The following is a 23,569-nucleotide window of genomic DNA, read 5'->3' as shown; positions in this document are numbered from 1 at the left end:
CTCCACCCCTTTCGGCTAAACAAAGACTGACACAAAGTGTTAATCTGGGAAGTAGATCTGACGTGATGTTTGACCTTCAACTGCGACGTCTTCAGGCGTAGTCTGTTCTCAGTCTACTTGTTGATGAAAGAGATATTCCATTCGACCCCTCCATCCACAGCTTGTTGAGAAGACTACTTTCCCCCCTGCTGGTTGGAGGCGGCATTAAAGTGTACATATACAGATTTCCAAGAAGGCGGAGCTTCAGCCAAACACAATGGGTCTGCCAGGCTGCCAATCAGATGTGCTCATGAATAACTATAATTTGGAACAGGGCCAGTCAAATCCTGCCACAGATGGATGGACCAGTTTTCGCTTTGTGTGCGCATTCAAAGAAGCTCAGTTTAATCTGTGCATTTGGAGTCTGATGCTTCTGATTCAAAAAGACTAATACAGATGCAGAGCTGCTCTAAACGATGGACAGAAAACTCTGAATGCTCTCTCCTCTCAAATCTTTCTCTCGCTCTCCCCCTCACTTCCGTATATCAGTATCTGCAACACCAGCAAAACACTCTGTACTCTTTCTTAAACTCTTTCCTTTCTCTCCTTTCTGAGGGAGAGGTGTTCCGGAACTGGACACCAAAAAAGACAGGAAGTGAGAAACGTACACACCCTGGAGGGAGTGCAAAAAAAGAAGGATGGAATGAACTTTCATTTCATCCCTGGGAAGAAGCTGGAAACCCATCCATCGTTGGAGAAGAAAACTAGAAGATAAGTAGTCTGCACTACTGGAGAACAGTGTTTGTGGATTGTTTGCTGGTTTATTGTGCAATGAAACTCACTGATTTGATTGAGGATTACAGGGTACAGGCCTCACCAGGCATTTTGGCGAACTGTTAAAATGGCTGCTAGCTTTGCGGCCATTGGCTTGGAGACTGTCCCACCCAGTCTGTTCAATCGCACGCGCTCATTGCCACGCCGCACGCCTCAGCGAAGAGTCGGTCTAACACTGCTGGTGGGTTGTGTACACTCTGTCCTGATGTATCAGATGGCTCAGATGGAAATCAGTGTCCACAGGGGCATTTGGGTTGGATTTCTCATTATTTCTATCAGTATCCATCTTATTGCGGTGCTCTTATTTAAGAAAAATCCCTCCTGGGTTTCCTATCGAGAGTACAATCAAAACCGGTGGAGAGGTCAGTAAGTGTCTCGGGCAGCTGTGAGCTGGTGTCAAGGGTGCATTCTTGAGTTTTTTTTTTTATGCTTTCTCTTTTCGCCAAATCCCAATCAGTGCTAAATTATGTTCATTACTTCCTTTCCAGCTATGGTTACAGGAAAGGTTTCAGTTAGTTCCAAGGTGCCTCAGTGTAGAGTTCACTTAACACAATATGCCAAGAACATTTTGCTTAAAGGTAGGCCGGGTTGGTTAGGTGGACATTGAGCCAAAATGATTTTAGTTACACAGAGTACTGTAAGAGTTGAATGCATGGTTAGCACCTGTGTCCATAGGTTATTTGTTTTGACTAAAGTGGACGAGTGAACCCTAAAGCCAAGCGTGTATGTGTGTGTGAAAGTGGGAGAAGGTGTATCAGATTTCTGTCCAATATAGAGTTCAGTTTGACAAAACATTACAGTTTGCCAATTTATTTTGGGAGAAGGTCTAAAATTCAAGTCAAAAATTTGTCAATTTGTTGGAAAACACAAGGAGGATGGAAAAAAAATCAGAAAATACATCAGTTTTTAAATTAGTTTTAATTATTTGTTTTCTTTGCTTCATTTACTTTGATGTACTTTTTATTTTATTTTTGTTTTTCATTTACTTTTTATTTTGCTTTCTTTATTGTTTTATTTGTTTTTTTCTGTTTTTAAATTCATTTTTTTAACTGGCCAACACTGACCCAAATCTCCCCTTCAACCTTCACCACTTTTCTCTGTCCCTCTTTTCCCCTCTGTTTTTTTTCTCTCTGCTCCTGGACGGTGTACAAAGAAGAGTGGAATCCTACCCTATCCCTCTGTACTTTTTGCAGCAAGATTCAGTTTCACAGTGGTATATTTTTTTAAGAGTAGGCTCAGAGGTCTAATTGTGACTGGTTAGAGTAAGGACTGGATTTCTCTCTGGGGTTCGTATGTTGCGGAGTCTCATTCCAGTGTCAAATTTAAACACACACACACACACACACACAGACACACACACATTCCTGTGTCAGATTTATTTTGTCAGTGCTGATACGGCTGGCTGACCCTCCGTCTGGATGGAGGTGTTACAGAGAGCAGATTGATAAAAGGGGAAAAATGTCAGAGAAGCATAAACACACACAATGTATACGCTCATTCCCTGTGTTTGATGTGTGTGTGTGTGTGTGTGGGTTTATGGGAGAAACAGTGAATCTCAGTGTTGATCTGGGAATCTTGATACTGTGTGTGCGGCACAACCAAACGCACATTACATGTCTGGATTGGTTGTGAGGAGCCAGCAACAGCATCATATGTCGCTCTCATTATTGACTCGAATTTCCTCGCTTTTTCCCTCTCTCTCCTCCTCTTCTTTCATACTCAGCCTTTTTACTTCTCCCTTCTTATTTGTTTTCACTTATTCTCTTCATAATTAGTATTTAGTAAAGTTAGTATTTTAAACATGCCATAGTGAACACTACCTATAGAAGCCTTTTTCCACCTCAGAGTAAAAAATGTAATTGTGGGAAAGTTTAAGCAACAACATAAGTCACACTGTAAGATACAAAGTCTCAATGCAAGATAAAGTTGCAATTATGAAATAAAATGTCTCAACTGCAAGAAATAAAGTCTGCTTTGTAAGATATAAAGTAGCAATTTAGCCAAATCAAAACTGAAATGGTGAAACACAATCACATTAAGAGATTTAAAATTACAATTGGGAAACATAAGAGTCACAGATGACCCTTCGCAGGGATTTTCACAGGCGATAAGACCAATCATAACACCGAAATCTGCCATTTTTGTCTGACAAACATACCAGACGCAGAGTAGATTAACGCTGGTGGACTTGAATTTGAAAAATGATGCGTATTGATGTATTTTCACTACAGAGACAAGCTACCTTCTGCTGTTCATTCATGTTTTTTTATGCTATAAATAGTAGTAAAGTGTAAGAGATTGTCGGTTCCCGCTTTAACTGAGGCGCTACAGCGATGTCACAACACATTAGAGAGCCACATATTGTTTGAATTTCTTAAGAAATGCTAAAATTTGAAAGCTGAGACTTTGTTTCATACCTAAAGTAACCTGCTTTGTCTTGTCTGTTGGCGCGTTGTTAGTTTCCTCATTGTTCCGCGATGAATTTTTCACTTTGTGAGAACATGTGTGGCGTGAGAGCAGCATGGCTTGTCGGACATAGCAACAGTAAGGTATAAAATATAAAAAAGGTAATTGCAACTTTTTATCTCACTATTTTTTTTAACTCACAATTCTGAGTTTATATCTCGCAAATGTGACTTCATTTCTCTGAATTGCTTATATCGCGCAATTCTGACTTTATAACATGCAATTGCAAGCTATTAAGTCAAAATTGTGAAATATAAACTCACTCTTTTTTTCCCTGAAAACTGGACTTTATAACCTCGCAATTTCGAGGTTATATCTCACAATTCTGAGAAAAGTCACGGTTGCTAGAAAAAAGTCAGAATCAAAAGATTTAATCTCGCATTTGCAAGAAAATAGTCTATAACTAAAAGTCTAAAGTTTATAACTTGCAATTCTGAGTTTATATCTCACAATTCTGACTTTGCATGTGTGAGTTTATATCACGCAATTATGACTTTTTAACTCACAACAGCGAGTTTATGTCTCACAAAAAAGTCTCAAAAACTTTTTTGTTTTAAATTCAGTGGTGGAAACAGGCTTCCATATGTCTTTGCAAAAAGTCAAAAAATATTTTTTAAATCTGATATCCAGATGTCCTGAAAAAAAGAGGACATCTGTTCATCGAGACAGATAAAATGATTCTCTCTATCCTATACAATTTTTTCCCATTTTCAAACTTACTTCCTCTATAATAATGTGTTCTTAAAAGAAGCGGTTACAGCTGTTTATGTTAATTAATAGCATGCATGAAGGACAATTTAAGGTCATGTCTTACTGAAATCACTCTTCGTATAGCTTCACACACCACCCAAACACCCATTACTGCTTATCTCACAGACATGAAATATGATTTTTTTCACTTCCCTGTGTGTGTATGTGTGTGTGCGCGTGTGTGACCTTGCTGTTGTAACCGGAGCAGCACAGACTGGGCTGGGACAGATATAGCCCTGAAACCCAACACTGTTGTAGTGTCTGCGGTCCCACGCAGACAAGACAATGACACCAGCAAAAACGTACGTGTGTGTGTGTGTGTGTGTGTGTGTGTGACATAGCAGATGAAGCTGTCCTTGACAACAACAGAGAGACACTGTGTGTGTATGTGTACATTGTATGGGAGAGATAGTCATTGCACTTATGGTAAACACTGTAAAACTGTGTGTCAACTATTAGAAATGACCACAAAACAGTATAATTTCTGGATTAAACTTCCAGTAAACTTTGTATAGGATAAATTTGATTTGCTGTCCAGTGCTTTCTAAATGACATGATGGTGATCCTGAGTTTCTAGAGTGAGAACTATCTAGTGTGTCCATTACAGGGTTGCCAGATCTTTCTAAAAAAGAAAACAGTTAAGTGATTTGTCTCACCAAAATACACTACCGTTCAAAAGTTTGAGGTCAGTAAAACAGTAATGTTGTGAAATATTATTTTTATTTTATTTTAGTTTGAATACATTTTAAAATGTAAGATATTCCTGTGAAATTGACAAAGCGGAATTTTCAGTAACTATTTTTCCAGTCTTTAGTGTCACATGATCCTTCAGAAATCAGTCTAATATTTTGATTTGGTGCTCAAGAATGATTTCTTGTTGTGAATGTTGAAAACCGTTGTGATACTAATATTTTGGGGGATTTTTTCAGGATTCTTTGATGAGTGCAAAGTTCAAAAGAACAGAATTCATTTGAAAGAAATATTATGTAACATTTTAAATATTGTTACTGTCACTTATGATCAATTTAATGGATTTAAAAAAAAATCTCATTGACCTCAAACTTTGGAAAGGTAGTGTAAGTCTAAAAAATTAATTTTTATATGAAAAACAACAAAAACATGGGAGATAAACATAGAGTCTGGGAGATTTAACAACTGCTGCTAGTAGTCAGGTCACAATTTCATGTCATTGGGGTCAAAAAAAATAAAACAATGCAACCCATATTTATAAGCAACTTCATTAAAAAAAGGCCCAAGGTTGCTTATAATGAAAGGACATGGCAACATTAGTCCACTAGAGGGAAGTGAAGTGTTCTGTCAGCAAGCTCAAAGGACAGATGAGATACAATGAGTTAAAATGAACTGAAATAACAAACCATAGAGCTTGAGTGCAATACTGTAATCCAAGAGCGTTTCAAAGGATCTTCTAGAGAGGCGCCTGTTTTAGTGGCCAAACTGTCTTTCAGCCCTGAGGCTGGATACAGAAAAAGCACTTGGCTTTTTCATTCACCAAAATTAGTCGTTCTAAATGTTTGGAGGGCTTCTGTTTAATCAGACGGGGGGAACATGAGCACTTCTGTGGCCACACGCACAGAACCAAGATGGAGACGCAGAAACCCATACACCCCAATTTAAATACCAGCGAAACCAATCAATCAGTGCATCCCTCATCGAGCAGTGTTATACAACTCAACCTGAACAACAATCACAGCAACGTCAGCTCTACTGTAATGATGTAAAATCAAGAGAACTGGAAAAGCGAGAGGCAGCTTAGATGTGAGTTTTTAACATCTAGTATGTGACAAAGGGGTCAGTAATATCACGACACTCCTGTAGCCATGTAAGAAATGTTTTTTTTCCCATCATTCCTGTGGGCGGTATTATGAGGACGGCTTTGTCAACAGCCGGAATTATGCAACAACAAATTCTTATATCTGCACTCTGTGTGAGAGGCACTATGTCTGTGTAAAATATCAAGAGCAAACTGCAGTTTTTAAGGATCTAATGTTAAAAGTTTTTTGAGGCGAACCTTTTAGCTGCCTTAATTCTTTGTGCTCTGTAATTAACAACGCCTGCTTGTTTAAAAAAAGCAAACCCACTTTGTAAAAAAAAAAAAAAACACACAACACGAATAATAAAATCAACTTTGTTATCTGGCTAGTATGGATGTATAGATGCTTTGTCTGTCCTGTATGAATCCGAGATTTTGCTAAATTTGCCCTCTCACCCGTCCCACCTCTTTCACCCGAAACCTTGTACATTTACCCTTGTTGTTGTTTCTCAATCTTTTTTGTGTACTTGCAGAACATTTTATAGTATTATTTATTACTGGCAAGCCTTTGCATTAATAAAAAGCAGGAGAGATGGTTCTTTGAACAGGGTAGCAAGAGGCAGCAAAGCTGCTCAATGAAAAGTATGTCTGTTTTTTTTTTTTTCTAAATTAAAGAAGGAAACGGCAAGAGTAAAAGAAAAAAGATGAACTTGTCTTTTGATTATGAAGTTGTTATAAAACTTGTTGCTTTAAAATGTATAATTTTTGTGTTGTAACAGTATTTGTTTAACCCAGTGAATTGCTTATTAAAAACAAATAAATAGAGGCACAGTCCAATTCTCATTTCTCCAAGAGTGCTCTTCATTTTTGAATTTGTTTTGATTCAATAATATTTCATATGCAAGCATAAACTGAAACAACTCATGTAAGAACGTTGTTTTAAGTAAACTTTTGATGTAACACAAATGAAAAGTGTAAATTGTGTGTCTGTGTGTGTGTGTGGGGGGGGGGGTGACATTTATATGTAAATTAATAATTTTCCTTAATGTAATGTGTTAATGGTCACATTTGAACCTGAGAAGTTCTTACACTTTTTGCTAATTACATTTGAAAAGTTTAATAGCATACAATCTTTATTTATTTATTTGGTTAGATCTTGCACTGCTGCTTAAAGGAGAAATGTGTAATATTTAGGAAAATCTCTTTACAGAAATGCAATATAATATGCACAACTATGTTTTCAGAGGTGTATAAAGACCTTACATAATGAACCGTTATGTTTTTATTACCCTAGAATAAGTAATTCTATACATACACCGCGCCATGTTTCATCATTATGTTGTACTTGTGAAGAAAAATGAACAAGTAAGGATAATATTCTCAATAGCATATCAGTTTACTGAATAATTAAGTAAATATAATTCCTTAATTTACCTTATTCTCTGCTGTCTCAGACGACAACATCTTTGTCCTGTGTCAGCCACCATAGTTAGATGACACTAAAATGTACACACAGCAACCTTTAACCTGGGAAAACAAAGTGAGAAAAAAATAATAAGTAAAATAAGTTTTTAAAAAAATGGTCAATTATTGTCATGTTTTGGGCTGTACTAATCGGTCGGACTGGGAAAAACATCTGGAGTACTATAGACAGCCAAAAGTTATAACAAATCAAGGAGAAGAGTGCAAAAAACTGTCTGAGGAACAAAAGGCGTTTGTAGTTGGTCAAACTGAATCAGGGTTTCCAGGGCGAGAATCTTGACAACACTTGTGTTTGTTCTTATCATTTCCAGTCAGTTAGGTGAAATAATTAGGCTAATATGTTCATTAATACTGCTCGTACGTATCTTTACCATCTATTAACTTCAGTTTGTCAAACTATTGCGCCCCTTTCCTGTTTACTTAGTTCTTCTCTAAATGATTTAGCAGCTTCCACACGTTTTTTTTCCCTGTGGTTTAGAATGCATAAATTAGTATTCAACGTGTTCACAATTAGGATAATACATTAAAATAATATGGTAAAAAAAATAGCTGGATGCCATGAGACCGGAAGCTATACCCATAAAATTTACAAGTGGCTGCGCCCACTCTTACGAAAAAAAATAAGGTGGAGAGGATACAATAGTTTACCAGAGAAAGGGGTACAAAGCAAGGAATTTTAATTCAAAATAATATAGTGAAAGTCGTTTTATATTGTTTGTTAGCTTGTATAGTTTTGGCTTTTACATGTGAATTCCCAAATATTTAAAGTTAAATCTTTTCCATGACTGAATATTTGTCACCATATTTGTTGCGAATGACCCAGTTATTCCGTTGAACTGAAGGAACATGTAATAATGACATACTGTTGTTGATAATCTGTGAGATGTAAAAATGAGATGCATTTGAGTAATGCCATTATTCACTCAAAAACAAGCTGAGACTGTGAGCTACGGACGCTGCTGAGGGTCAAAATCTCGCGCGCTGATGTGTGCGGAAGTACCGTTGATTCAGATACAAACAGCTGGAGCCGCTTCGTGCCAGGATCCCGCAAGCGGATCATAGACGGGGATTAACAGAGATGGACGGCAATCTGACGCTGCATTTGGCGAACTTCAGCACCCTGTTTGTGTGTATGGTGCTGAAGTTCCCGCAGATCTTCGTGCTGATGCGGGCCAGAGCGACCGCTGGAGTCAGTCTAAACAGTTTGCTGCTCGAACTGCTCGGGTAAGAACTTCACACTGACTGACTGAATGATTGATTGAAATAAGTCTGTTGCATGAAAGGCTAGACGAAGATATCCGGACTGAGCTGCACCCAGCTGTCATTTATACAAACATATGAATGTTCTAGTGACACATGACAAGTGTATGTGCATGTACTGTATGTTCTCATGGTTCTTTAAGTATATTTTAGAATAACTGTGACTGTATATGTTTAATTAAATGAAACCAAAGTTTATCATATATACATTTATATAAGTCTTTAGAGTAAACAATGGATGTATTAAGGAAGTAGGAGGTTTTCAACTCCTCCAGAGACCCCCTGATGCACAGAGGGACCCACTGTCACATACTGCACAAAGCAGGGTTTCACAAACCATGCTGCATAATCACTGGGTTGTAAAATATATTTGCACTCCATAAAAAAACAAACAAAAAAAAAAAAACTCCTAAATAAATACATTAATTAACTAAAATATTTTATAATGATAAATGTAAATGTGCTGACAACTGCACTATAATAGTTTTTTTGTCTGCGTGTGAATTAAATTATTTACAAATAAATAAAATAGTTATATAAGTAGTAATATTGTAAAAAAAATTTACTATTAAAAATAACTACTTTCTATTTAAATATATTATAAAATAGAATTTATTCCTGTGATCAAAGCTAAATTTTCAACATCATTAATTCCGTCTTCAGTGTCACATGATCCTTCTGAAATCATTCTAATATGCTGATTTGTTGTTCAAGAAACATCGTTATTATTATCATCAATATTTAAAACAGTTGAGTACATTTTTTTCAGGATTATTTGATGAATAGAAAGATCTAAAGATTAGCATTTATCTGTAATAAAGAAAGAAATTATAGAAATGAATAGTTTTATTTAGCAAGGATGTTTTAAATTGATCAAACGTGATGATAAAGACATTTATAATGTTATAAAAGATTTCTATTTTAGATAAATGCTGTTCTATTCATCAAAGAAACCTAAAAAAATCCTAATTAGCTGTTTTCAACATAATAATGACAATGAAAAACACAACAACAATAATAATATTACTACATGTTTTTTGAGCAGCAAATCAGAATTTTAGAATGCTTTCTGAAGGATCATGTGACTGGAGCAACGATGCTAAAAATTCAGCTTTTAAATCACATGAATATATTACATTTTAAAATATATTCAAATAGAAAGCAGTTATTTAAATAGTACAAATATTTTATTGGGATCAAATAAATGCAGGCTTGATTGAGCAGAAGAGACTTCTTACTGTTCAAAAACTTTTGACTGGAAGTGTATGTCTAACATTCCCATAACTCTTATTTTATCAATTTCAATAACCTTAATTCATTTTAAATATTTTTATTTCATGATCAGATATTAATCAAATATATATGTTTTATGGATTCCCAAAAAGTGTCCAACTCAGTTTTTCCTCTTCTTCCTGTGTGTGTGTATGTGTGTAGGTTTATAGTGTTCATGTCCTATCAGATGTATTATGAATACCCACCACTCACATACCTAGAGTATCCCATCCTTATTGCACAAGGTGAGCACAACTGACAGACCAGATTCTGAAGCTTAAAAACTCCAAATACAAAGTCTCATTTGTAATTGTGATATTTTATTCTTGTGTGTCTACAGATGTCATTGTGCTCCTGTTAATCCTGCACTACAACAGGAACCTGAAACACAGCCTCATATACGCAGCAGTGTATCCTTCAGACCCATGTTGTCAGATTATGCTATTCATCTGAGCACAGAGTCAGAAATAATATCTCAATAACAATCAAAGCCCAAAGCCCTGCCCAATATAAAGTAGTTTTAAAATAAATTTCCTTTACTGTAACAATCAGGTTTGTGGGTGGATGGCAGCTGCTTACAGTACAGAAGTGGGTAATTGATCTGGCCATGGTGAGAACATGCCTATGCTGATCCATATGCATAACTGCATATGATATTGAATGTAATGTTTTCAGAATCAAAATCGTACTGAAAAATCTTACTTTTTTTATGCCATCGTCTCTCAGAGTTTGTGCACTTTCATTAGTGCCGGCAGTAAACTGGCACAGCTTCAGTGTCTGTGGCGCTCAAAGGACTCTGGGCAGGTCAGCACTCTCACCTGGGCTCTGGCCACGTATACGTGCCTGGGTAAGTGACACAAAAGGAAAACTAAGCACTTCTCCAGTCTGTCATACTGATATTGAGTGTTTGCTCCGTTTGTCAGCACGGATCTTCACTACCGTCTTCACCACAGGAGACACTCAAGGTCAGTAAGAGTTTCCTGAAAGAATGTGAACTGAATTGAAGTATTGATTGTTTGGATGCAATGTCATCTTTATCTTTCCTTACTTTCTTCTCCAGTTCTCATTCGGTTTATCGTCATGTCCATTCTGAACATGTGGGTCACAGCTACAGTCATCTACTACAAACCTCGTGCGGTGAAACAGGATTAAGAGGATGCTACTTTCTGCATACTGTGCATCTACAATGTATTCTCTGTCTGCTGTTGGAGTTTTTTTTTTTTGAAGAACTAAACTAAATTCAGGTCAAGTGCTATTTGGATGTAGCACTTTCTATATTGCAATTTAAAAGATGTAAAATTTACTGACATTGGGTAAGTGTGTACAACCAAAAATCTTATCATAATGCTCTGGGTTTCCCATTTGATTTAGTGACAATGCTTGCAAGGCACTATTTGTTTAAAATTTAAATCTTTGTTTTTATGCTGAAGAAATTTTATTCAAAATGTAACAGTGATGACATATTATTTTCATTTTGAATCACAATTGTTTTTTTTCCTTGCATCTATCAAATCATTTTTAGCTGACTTTACACTTTAATTCTTGTTTTCTCTTTAAAGTTAAAGTTTTCCACACTATTATTTTGCAAATTATGCAAATCTAGTATGTTTTTGGGATGTGAGACAGATTATTATTGTTATTTTCCAGTATAAATGCTCTCATATTCCTATGAAGGAAAACAGAATATTGTTATGAAACCGTACAAACATTCCTATCCTTCACTGATTCCAGCACTTCCTTATACTATGATTCCTGGTAGGTTTCTCTCTATACTTCCCTGTATTTGTACATGTTTAAATATATGTATGTTTTTCAAGTTGTTATACTGTAAGATGTTTAGTATCTGTCTTTTTCTTATCAGAAAGGAAACTATTTTTTGATCAGTTTTATGCTAAAGAACTGTTCAAATTGATTAGTCAGGTTGCTGTTTACTGTAGTTCATAAAAGGGTGATGTTTACATATGCTGAAATAAGCACTGTTTTTATATTGAGCTTCGTGTGCTGATATAATGAACACATGGTTATTATTAATGCAAAACCAATAAACCACAGGACTCTTTTGATCTCCAAATGTTCTAGTACAAGAAATGTATTACTTAGAAAATAAAGATTTGAAATAAACTATCAGGTCTAAAGCACAACTAATGTCTCTTTTGTAAGTACCTTAATAGATCTGTTCTTTTGTATTTTATAAATCAATAAACATTCCTTCTGTGTAAAATGTCTGGATTGTTTTGTGTATTTTACAGAATTCAATGGTGTTCTCACCATGCGTCATCAATCGGCCATATTGGCAGCACTAAACATAAACAATGCCACTGAACCAAACAAAACTCAAATATTTAGCTGATTATTGCTACTGAAAATGGTCAATTATTGACATGTTTTGGGCTGTACTAATTGGTCGAACCGGGAAAACATTTGGAGTAGGCTACTATAGACAGCCAAAAGTTATGACAAATCAAGGAGAAGAGTGCAAACTGAGGAACAAAAGGCACTTGTGGTTGGCCAACCTGAACTAGGATTTCCAGAGAATCTTGACAACATTTGTGTTTGTTTTTATCATTTACAGTCAGGTAAGGTTAGGTGAAATATTAGGCTAATAGCTAATACTACTCGTACGTACGTATCTTTACCACCCATTAACTTTAGTTTGTCAAAATATTGCGCCTTCCTTGATTACTAGTTCTTCTCTATATGATTTGACGAAAGATGTATTTAACCCAAAATATTCTGTAATTTTTTGAATGCAATATTGATCAGTGCAGATGTCATATGTGTATCAAAGAGGTCATTAACTGCCTTTTTTATCATTTTGTACTGTACACTGAGCTCCCCTTATAATGTTACCAAGATAAAACATAATTTAAAGGTAAAAGACTATTTTTCATCTGTATGAATAGGTGGCGGATTGTAATCTGATTTAAACGCCCACTGCTGGGACTTTCTTTTTAATTTAGTAACGTTACATATCAAACGATCAACGTAATAGTGACCGCATAATAAAAACAGTTACTTACACTTGTGTGTTGCAATATCGCTGTCGGATCCAATATAGTCAGCACAGACTTTTGGTTTCAATCTTTCTGAAACTCAGGCCTAAGAGACTTTGATCCGGTGTTATGCCAACCGGCATTTAATTGTTCCTTGTTTGTAAACGAATCCGTGGCAAAATTAAGTAAACGGACCAAGTTCTTATACTGACATGGTCTTACCCTCATTAAAAAATAAAATTCATCCACTCTTTTCTAACATTGGGACCAGAAGGAAGGCAATGTAAAAACTTTTCCACAACTCGGCATTGCACAGCATCCTGTTGTATAAATTATATGTTATACTGCATTCTCGCCATATCATAATTAATTACCGTAATTTCGAGATGACAACACGTGACGTTCACGTCCTTGTAGAACTTTTAAATACAACTTGTGAACCGGGAGTCTTCTGAGAGCTACGACTCGTACCATATGACCGCTGTACCACCTGACTAACGTAGGCTCTGTTTAGGCGTTGATGGTGTTGCCATTGAAAAAGCATAATTCAGAGTCCGAGGACATGAACAGCTCGACAGAACGTCACGTGTTGTGATCTCGAAATTATGGTAATTACGATATGGCTTGAACACAGCATTATGCTTTTCTATGGCAACACTTCTATACTTGAACCAGAGCCTACCTTAGTCAGGTGGTACAGCGGTCATGTGGAACAAGTTGTAGCTCTCACAAGACTCCCAGTTCACAAATTGTAATCACTAGTTCTATGAGGACCTGAAGACTTTTTGCAAGTTGGAATCTTGTAATTAGGGGATATCCAGCATGGCGTGAAAGCACCTTTAGCCTCTGGCTATTTACACTATGTGCGTGAATGGGTTGGTGGGGCTAAACAGGCAGCTATGTAGAAGCAGGTGTTGATCTTCTGTTGAGGCTGGGTTTAGCCACACATTCCACAAGCTGTAGTTTTGGCAGATTGGCTTCAAAACAAGCTGCTTTTAGACTAAAGAGAATGTTTGAGTTCTGAAACTTGCAAGATGTTTTTATAGTACAGTAACCATTTATATGTCATATGCTTTCTTGTAAAGGTCACATATTGTACACATTTCTGGAGGTTTATTTTAGCTTTTGATGTCCTTAAGAATATATATTTGCGATATAAGTGCCAAAATCCATCTCAATATATTTTTACAGCTCCTTTTTTAGGAGCTCTGTCAAGAACAGGTCGATTTTGGCCCGTCTAATTAATATTCATACGCCTCTCTTCTGATTGGCCTGTTGTTTTCTGAGTGACGCACGGCCAGGCCAACCACAAGTAACTACGGTCATGTATGCTGTAGCCTAGCCTGCTGTGGCTTGGTGATACTCAACAGAATGTTTTAGAATGATAATTAATGTTTTTTCTTTTTCAAACACCGAATGCAGTAAGTTACATAACTGTTGCTTTAGTAAAGCCCCTTTCATAATGCGCGTTGATTCTGGAAAATTACGGGAACGAGCGCTGTGTGAACAAAAGCCAGAACCAAATGCCATAAAGGCATTTGTAACATTAGTAATGTAGTCTCTTCATGACGAAAAAATATGTGCAAAATGGAATGAAGCAGCGATCAGGGAGCTCACTATCAGCGCTGAAGCACAGATTGTTCGTCAGGTTAGTTTAAGTTTAGTGAAACGTACGCGTCGCATTACACCTCACATCCAAATGTCACATGTCTTTACGGGATCTTTACGGGTTGTGTGTAACGTTAAAGCATGCAACGATTCCGGAAAACCACTGTGTGAATGAACCAAATCAAACAATTCCGGAACAAATCATGGGACACATTATCCGTGTATTTTCCGGAATGGCTGTGTGAAAGAGGCTGAAGTTGACGTGCCCCTGGTCTTTTATATTAATGTTGTTCGGAAGCCTGTGCAATGATGTAGTTTCGACATCTATCGACTGAACAGCATTTTCTCGACTTGTTTCTGTGTTGTTGTTGCTCAGCAATGGCATGGACGCAATGTTGTCTGGGGGTTTGGCAAAAGAAGGGGAAGGACGGTGATTGGTGACTGAATAGATCGGACGTCACGTTTTTACGAAAGTCACAGCGGCTCGTGAAAAGACACAGCTACTTTATGCAGGCTGTGTGCATTTTACTGTGGATTAACTGTTTTGAAACTTGTATGGTAGTTACATAGCCCCTAGACCTCAGTTATCATGAAAAAAGCCAGGAAGTTGTCAGTTTTGACAATATGGGACCTTTAAGAATGTGTATTATTTTTGTGATTAAAGCAGACAAAAGAATGACCACATTGTTTATATTAAAACTTTACTTCCTTTTACTACATTCACAGCTATATACCTATTTAACTGACTACTTTTGTTTACAAAAATAAGCAAATGTTATACAGGGTTTCCAAACAACACGGCTACATATGCTTTTCATTTTATGGTCAAACAGTACATCAATATAAAACATGCAAATCTGGAGGCAGCGCTTTAAAATAAAAAAGTGCCCAGACCTGTATAAATAGCAAACCAACTGGTAAGATGGCAGGTCAAATATATGCTGTATATTCATATATTTATATATATAACATGTAAAAGAACACGGATATGCATTCACAGCACACCCAGAGATACACACTGTTTGCTAGAGTGAAGATACACACAAAAAACATTGACCACTTCAAATCACAAAATCAAAAAATCAAAAATAAAAAATCTATATCAAAATACTTAGTGAATTTAAACGTGGTTTTCAGACATTCCACTGTCTTATGAACATTTCAGTTATGTGCTTGCAAAATGAATCAGTTTTTGGCTCAAGTCTTAGAATGAGCAATTTTAACTTCTAACAGCTAATGATTGAATTCCGACGACTGGCCAAAAACTGACTGCAGATCACAATGTGGAAACATTTTAGAAACTCCTGCCCACATGCACAGCTCACACCTAGATGTTGATCTCTGTTAATCATACCATCATGTCCCTTCAATAAAGTTCCCTCCTCGGATTACATTCGATTCATACTAGGGAGTGAGCCGCACAGGTGTCCAGAAGAGCATTATGGGATGCATTCATGATCAGAGGTTTAATCAAGCTTTGATCACACAGTGGGGTAAACAAGGTAGAAACACTCTACAAGAAGAAACACTACAGTTTCATTGCATTTATGAAGGAATGAGAAACATATGTAGTGGTGTTTTCTAGCCGTTTATGTGGTGTGTTGCACTACTGTCTATATTCAGCCATTAAAGTCAACCAAAGAAAAAAAAACAAAAAACAAACAGACTATGGTCAGACCCAGCTGTCGTCCACATTCTCTGGCCGGTCCAGTGGGGTTCAGTCTTAGCGTCTTAGTGTTCAGGTCAACTCTGGCCTTGAATGAATATGAAGTTTGGTTGGACGCTGACCCTTCGGTTCTGTGTGGATCTGTTGTGCTCTTGTAGTCGAAGCGACCGTATGCCCAGAGAATAAAAGCCGTATCACGACAGCAAAGCCTTCATCAACATTTGTGCATCTCTCACTTTTTTTGGATTTGCCAAAATGTGCGAAAAGTTACGACAAAGGTCTTTTGTTGGTGTGACAGGAAGAACCCCAAATCACCATGTAGCAGCACCAGAATCCCAATACAAGGTTAACTAGAGAATGAGGGAGAAATTGAGAAAGACAAAGACAAAGAGAAAGTCAGTTTCACCACATTTGAACCCAAGAGGAAAGAAAAATCCTTCAGTCATTAACAAAAAAACCCCCAAAAAGCACCACAGCGTGCCATCATGATCAAGAGAAGCACATTAATTCACCTGCAAACACACACACACACACAACAGGTGGCAAACTTTTATTGCAAAAGGGAACAAAAACAGACCTAAAAATAAAAAAAATACTGTTTTGATACACATTCTCTCATTTTGTTTTTCCTTTTACAGTACAGCTGAAATGTCTTCTTGATAAAGTTTGTAAACGGTAATCGAACGGACTCATTTGTTCAGAAGGCTGTTGGAGGAGTCTTCTCGCTTCATCTTTGGAGGGTCCGGTCGAGGGGGACTAGGGCAAGAGGGTCAAAGGTCAAATAAGAAACACAAGCAGGCCAAATACCAATTCTCTGAACAAACCTCCTCTCCTTTATTAGTAAACGAGAAATGACTGGAGAAACTATTCGGCTTTGCATTGAAGAGTGCCTGTTGTTGGTTTGGAGAGCGGAGAGGGTGTTCACGAGAATTGGTATAGAAAATTCTGTTGGGTTATGGCTAATTCTCCATATCCCATCATGGCCAAATCTTTTCACACAAATAGAGTTAACACACTCACACATGCTTGAATTTGCTTCAGCAGCAAACAAATCCCACTGCACACAAAAAATAGGCACTCCATGACTCTGTTCCAAAACCAAGTTAGCAGCCTACAGTTTAGTGTTAGCACAAAGAGCAAACAATATTTACAAATGCACATACAAACAGCATTTTTATTTTGATTTAACTGGTTTTATTGATACATTTTGATAATAAATTACATTAAAATTTATATTTAACACTTTTATCGTTTTATTCACAATTTAGACATATACACTGCCAGTCAAAAGTTTTTGACCAGTAAGATGTTTAATGTTTTTTTTTTTAAAGAATTCTCTTCTTCTCACCAAGCCTGCATTTGTTTGATCCAAAGTACAGCAAAAACAGTAACATTTTTAAATATATTTACTATTTAAAATAATCGTTTTCTAATTGAATATGTTTTAAATGGAATTTATTACTCCAGTCACATGATCCTTCAGAAATCAACCTAATATTCTGATTTGCTGCTCAAAAAACATTTATTATTGTTATGTTTAAAAAAAAGCCTAGTAGATTTTTTTCAGGTTACTTTAATGAATAGAAAGTTCAGAAGAACAGCATTTATCTACAATAGAAATATTTTATAACATTATAAATGTCTTTACCATCACTTTTGAATAAAACTATCATTCTTTGATCTATCATTTTATTCATCAAAGAATCTGGAAAAAATTTACTCAACTGTTTTATATGTTATTGATAATCAGCACAAACCTGGATATTAGAATGATTTCTGAAGGATCATGTGACACTAAAGACTGGAGTAATGATACTGAAAATTTAGATTTGATCCAAGGAATAAATTACATTTTAAAATATATTCAAATAGAAAGCAGCTATTTTAAATAGTAAAAATATTTCACAATATTACTGTTTTTGCTTTATTTTGGATTAAAAAAAAAGACTTGGTGAGCAGAAGAGATGTCTTTAAAAAAAAACATTAAAATACTACGATCCAAAAACTTCTGACTGGTAGTGTTCTAGGGTCAGCAAGATTTTTTGAGATGAAATTAAGTTTTATTTTACAAGAAAACATAATTGTTACAAAAAAAAGTCTATTTTAAATGAATGCTGTTATTTTGAACTTTTCACCACGTCAGTTTTCACAAAAATATTAAGCAGCACAACCATTTTCACCATGATGATAAAATGTTTCTTGAGCATTAAATCAGCAAATAATAATGATTTCTGAAGAATCATAAATCATTGAATTCTGGAGTAATGGCTGCTGAAAATTCAGCTTTGCATCACAAAAATAAATTACATTTTAAAATATATTCAAACAGAAAGGAGTTCCGTTAACTTGTATCAATATTTCACAATATTATGCTTTTACTGTATTTTTTGACCAAATAAATTCAGATGTGTTGAGCAGAAAAAAAAATCAATATCTTACTGACCCCAAAATGATAAATATCTGACATCAATATTCAAATCAGTTTAAATAAATATGCTAAATATGTTGTATTGACAACACAACATTTATGTTATCAAATCACTGACTGTAAATATTGTCTTAGTGTGTATTACATGACAGCAAATAATCTAAATGCTGCCAACGTAGGTGTGTTATGAGGTTTTGGAACAGAGCCCCTGTGTAAGCGGTTACCCTGTTTCAACCCTACACATGCTCCTCAGAAATTAAACGTATGGTCATAATCTACATCATCCACGTCATCCAGAGCCCAGTGCCAGTCCTGAAGCTCCGAATCCAGAGGCCTGCAGGTGGAGGAGACAGCATCAGCCAAGCCTTCACCTACCTCACTACAGATTGTCTCAGTAAGACTAGAGGTAGTTTGCTAAGGTGAAGCTACACCTTGGCACATAAGAGGTAATTACTATGACAGAGCTAAATCTTAAAAATAAGACTGGCCCCTGCTCAATGTCTGCAGAAGCTTTAAAGGGTGTACATCTGTATGCATCTTGAGTTTGGTGCTAAATGTGCAATTAAGTTAAAGATACAGACCTCTAATTGAGAACTTCTGATGCATACTTTTAGCCTTTAAATTCAGAGTTACTAGTCACAACTAAGAACCTGAGGTTCATACAAAAGAGAAAAAGTGCTTTGTTAATGCCCAAGCTGTCATCTTGCATCCCAAGTTAGCCCAGCGTAACACTGTTTAAGCTTTATATCCAGTTAGTCACCATTAGCAAAGGCCGCAAATGTTATTCTGCTAGACCAGCACCACGATTTAAACCTTGAAAGCTCTTAAATTATGTTATATAATACATCCTCCATCCAACTTCCAGGTGGGCCGTGTTCTCCTCTCACCCAGTGTTGAACTGGGGGTTGAACTGGTCTGGAGCACAGGGTCTGAGACTTTCCTCTTTCTTGTCCATGTGCTCTTTGTGGCATTTGATCTGGCATCTCTGGCATTCCAGAGCCAGAGGGGGTTTGAACATGTTCCAGAGGGGTTTGGTACAGGCCTCACAGTTGGCAGGGAAGTGGTAGAATAAAGGAATAAACTCATGTCCCTTGTGGTAGATGAAGCCAGATTTCTCCACACATGCTGTTGGTTCCTTTACGTTGTGCACAGACCTGTGTATAATATAGAGTAGCACTCTAGTGTGTAACCAGTGCCAAACACGAGTCTAGCGCTTCTGCATTGATTTCATGAACAGCCATCTTATAGTCAGACTTTACTCAACAAGACGGTAAAGGAACAGTTCACACAAAAATGAAAAAATATAAGTAAACTGTCATCATTCACTCACTCTAATGAGGTTTCAAACCTGTATGACTTTATTTCATGCAACATACAAGATATTTTACAATGCCTAAGCTGCATTTTGTCCATAAATTTCAAGATAGTGACCAAGAACCAGCAAATGATTTTTTGAAGTTGTAAATTAAAGAGGTCAGGTCATATAGGTTTTTGAAAAAAGATCTGTTTTGCAGTTTGTAAAGTAGCTATCTTTCAATGTAAACACAGTCTGCACAGTTGTTAATATAAAGAAAAGTGTACTATAGATAAAGATATTGCCTCTCAAAAGAAAGAGTCAACTCAGAATCACTTTAGCTAGTTAGAGTGTTTACATCATGTCGAGAAGAGGCTGTTCTGTGCTGTGAAAGCAAGTTTAAGTTTCATTGCCAAAAGATAGTTAAAATTCATTTTTTCCAAGATACCACAGCAATACAGTTCGATCCTTTGGATTCTAATCTTCTTTATTTGGACTAACAAGTGTCTCTGAACCACAACCTGTAAATACAATTGACACGCTATGTGTACATTATCAACTGAGTGCTCAAAATATATATTTTTTTGTGCTAATATGTGATACCTTTAGGTTTCTAGGTAAAGCATGATAATACTGTCTTGCCGAAATAGTAGTTCGCTGTGAACTCACTATTTCCTAAGAATGTGTGAATTTTAATGTAGACTGTTGTTGTTCTAATTACTTAATTGAATAATAAAGAATGTAGTGTAGTGCACAGACTTTATAATCATTGTAAAATTGCTGCTTATTTTGCTGCACTGGAAGTTGTAGGGTTAATGCAGGGAGTAAAAGACCCGGTAGAGAAAGACGAGCCAGTTGTGAGCTGTTGAGCCTGTGATACACTTGTTCAATGTTCTAATAAAAAGGCATCTTTTGTCTGTCATTCTTCAAACATTACAGTAGACATATTTTGGTTTACAAAGTGTATTGTTTTATCAGTTAGTCACGTTAGCACTCGGCTAACATATCTACCATTATTTTTTTGTAAAGTGTTTAAAGTTTAGCAGCTAAATTTTAGCTGTGGGCATGATTCGCTTTCATAAGTGTTCAACAAAATGTTTTTTTTTTCTTCGTTATTTTAAGAACGGATTGGAGCACTATATTATTGTTTTATGTAAAGGTGCATGCTAGGGTTGCCAGGTTGCTACTCAAAACTAGCTCAATCGTGTTTTGAAGGAGGGCCCACATTAAAAATCGCATCTCCTGCTTTTTGTTGGGATTCCCCCTGGTAAATTTGCATTCCAGGGACTAAAAAAAAAAACAAAAAAAAAAACGTGGACTTGGCAACACAAATGGTAGCGCTCGCTAACTTGCTCAAGTACTCTCTGTGCCAATAACAACAGGCTTGGCCAGCTGACCAATCAGAAAAGAGTAGGCTTATGGAAGGGAGGGGTTTACAGACATCTCCAAACAGATTCAAATTAACCATTTGGAAATCGTGGACAAATGACTATGTTAAGTATATTCTGGGAAAATTACAACGTTTTTTGACCTCAGATGCATTTAAAGCTGTTGTACGGGACTCCAACACACTTACAAAACATATGATCTGCTCTCGAAGCTAAGATAACTTTTTACAAGTAAATATTATTTCAAGTCTTATTTTCAAGTCTTTTTACTTTATTAAAAAAAAAAAAAAAAACTCAATGTGTTACTTGTTTCTTTGTGAATATTAGTGAAATTTACTAGAAATTTCTGAATAAAAAAAGTTTCAAAACAAATCTTACACTATTTTTTTTAGTGTACCAAAAATGTCATCTTGACCAAAATGCTGTTAACACCATACATAATTTAAAGGGGTTGTTTGCCTAAAAATGAAAATTCTGTCATTAATTACTCACCTTCATGTCGTTCCAAACCCCTAAGACCTTCATTTATCTTTGGAACACAAATTAAGATATTTTTAATGAAACCTGAGAGCTTTCTGAATCTGAATAAAGCTGTTATGTTTGTTTTCTTTAAGCACAAAAAGTATTCTCATAGCTTTATAAAATTACAGTTGAAACACTGATGTCACATGGACTATTTTAATAATGACCTTACTACCTTTCTGGGGCAAAAAAAAACTTTCAGTTGCATTGCTCTTTAAGCAGGGTCAGAAAACTTTTAGATTTCATTGAAAATATCTTAATTTATGTTCCAAATATGGACTAAGGTCTTGTGGGTTTAAAAACAGCATGAGGTTATTCATGACAGAATTTTCATTTTTGGGTGAACTAGCCTTTTGAGATGTGGTGAAAATGAAATTGTGGTGAAAACAATCATGGCTTTCAGGGAACAAAATAAGAAAAACTGAATCATGTGTATACACTAATGGACATGCAATTGCGAAACCACTTTAAAAAAGTGCTCTTTTCTGTTTTATAAACATACTACAGATCTTTTTTAGTGTATGTAAAAGACTAGTTTGGGAATTTTGCTAAACTTATACAGGGAATGACATGAGAATGAGTAAATGATGACAGTTTTAATTTTTGAACAAACTGGTCTGAAGGGATCTGTGAATGAGCCAGGTCTTTACATAATCCTCTTACTCTAGAGAGTGACTCTGATGTGCAACAACCTGGGCAGTGTATTTGAACTAACACAGCATAAACTCTACATCTGCCACATGAAAACACAAGACAGAACTGGACACAGCCATATGATTAACTGAATTTTGCATTAAAAAGGGAATGTTTAGGCTTAGTGCTCACCTGGCTTTGCCGGTGGGTATTTGTCGGCTGGGTCTCCTCATGGATTGACTGCTTTGTACTTTAACAGGAACTCTGGGAGAGGAGCGGTGAGGGGCTTCTGGTGCTGGAGGTTTTTTGGGGATCTTCTTCATGAGCCGACTAACCCACTTCTGCTGGTCCTCCTGAGACGTTGCTAACAGCAGCAGATTTTTAGCCGTAGACACGTCGTAGTTCACTAAGGATTAAGATGCAGAAAAAAAGAGGTGGTGAGGAGAAAGGAGAAAACAAGTGAATGGGACAACTCACATCAAACTTAAATCTTTTTAATATTTCACGGCTGTTAGAATTGCTCAATTCAGTTCGAGTACTCTGTTATATAAAATCCTCGACTGCATTTTGCCTGTGTCGAGTAACCAGCAAAATACCCAGAGAATTGATGAAATGCATTATTAGACAAGGCTGCATGTATAATGAACACATTTTAAAAATCATAATAAAGCATAATGCTATTGTAAATTCACAAACTCTATGATTCTATTAAAACAAATATGTGACCCTGGACCACAAAACCAGTCATAAGGTTAAATTTTACAAAACTGAGATGTATACATCATATGAAAGCTCAATAAATAAGCTTTCTATTGATGTATAGTTTGTTAGGATAGGACAATATTTGGTCGAGATACATCTATTTGAAAATCTGGAATCTGAGGGTGCAAAAAAAATCAAAATACTGAGAAAATCCCCTTTAAAGTTGTCCAAATTAGGTTCTTAACAATGCATATTACTAATCAAAAATTACATTTTGATATATTTATAGTAGGAATTTTACAAAAAATCTTCATGGAACATGATCTTTACTTAATTTCCTAATGATTTTTGGCATAAAAGAAAAATCAATCATTTTGACCCATACTATGTATTTTTGGCAATTGCTACAAATATACCCCAGCGACTTAAGACTGGTTTTGTGGTCCAGGGTCACATATATGCAATGCAGGTTTAATATATGCGCTTTAATTATTAAATGCGTGTAGGTTACGTGCATTTTA

At 36.1% G+C, this 23,569-nt stretch overlaps 2 protein-coding genes across 2 annotated transcripts in view; one reads left to right on the top strand and one right to left on the bottom strand.

Annotated features, from left to right (window-relative positions):
* Positions 1-8,278: 8,278 nt before the first annotated feature.
* LOC141325257 (solute carrier family 66 member 3-like) lies at positions 8,279-11,491 on the top strand. The gene is made up of 7 exons (XM_073833824.1): positions 8,279-8,506; positions 9,977-10,059; positions 10,155-10,224; positions 10,367-10,424; positions 10,541-10,661; positions 10,738-10,779; positions 10,875-11,491. The coding sequence occupies exons 1-7, from the start codon at positions 8,361-8,363 to the stop codon at positions 10,964-10,966; spliced, it is 612 nt and encodes a 203-aa protein (XP_073689925.1). The 5' UTR covers positions 8,279-8,360; the 3' UTR covers positions 10,967-11,491.
* A 7,292-nt stretch (positions 11,492-18,783) lies between these two features.
* The window catches only part of LOC141325258 (rho-associated protein kinase 2-like), a 62,129-nt gene continuing 57,343 nt past the window's right edge, over positions 18,784-23,569 (bottom strand). Inside the window, exons 30-31 of the mRNA XM_073833825.1 lie at positions 22,539-22,752; positions 18,784-19,663 (exon numbers count right to left, since the gene is read on the bottom strand). Of these exons, the coding sequence (XP_073689926.1) occupies positions 19,393-19,663; positions 22,539-22,752 (485 nt within the window). The 3' untranslated portion in view covers positions 18,784-19,392. The remainder of the gene's footprint in view (positions 19,664-22,538; positions 22,753-23,569) is intronic.

The sequence above is a fragment of the Garra rufa genome, chromosome 2 (assembly GCF_049309525.1).
Source record: "Garra rufa chromosome 2, GarRuf1.0, whole genome shotgun sequence".
Classification (NCBI taxonomy): Eukaryota; Metazoa; Chordata; class Actinopteri; order Cypriniformes; family Cyprinidae; genus Garra; species Garra rufa.
This window is presented reverse-complemented; position numbering and strand designations above follow the sequence as displayed.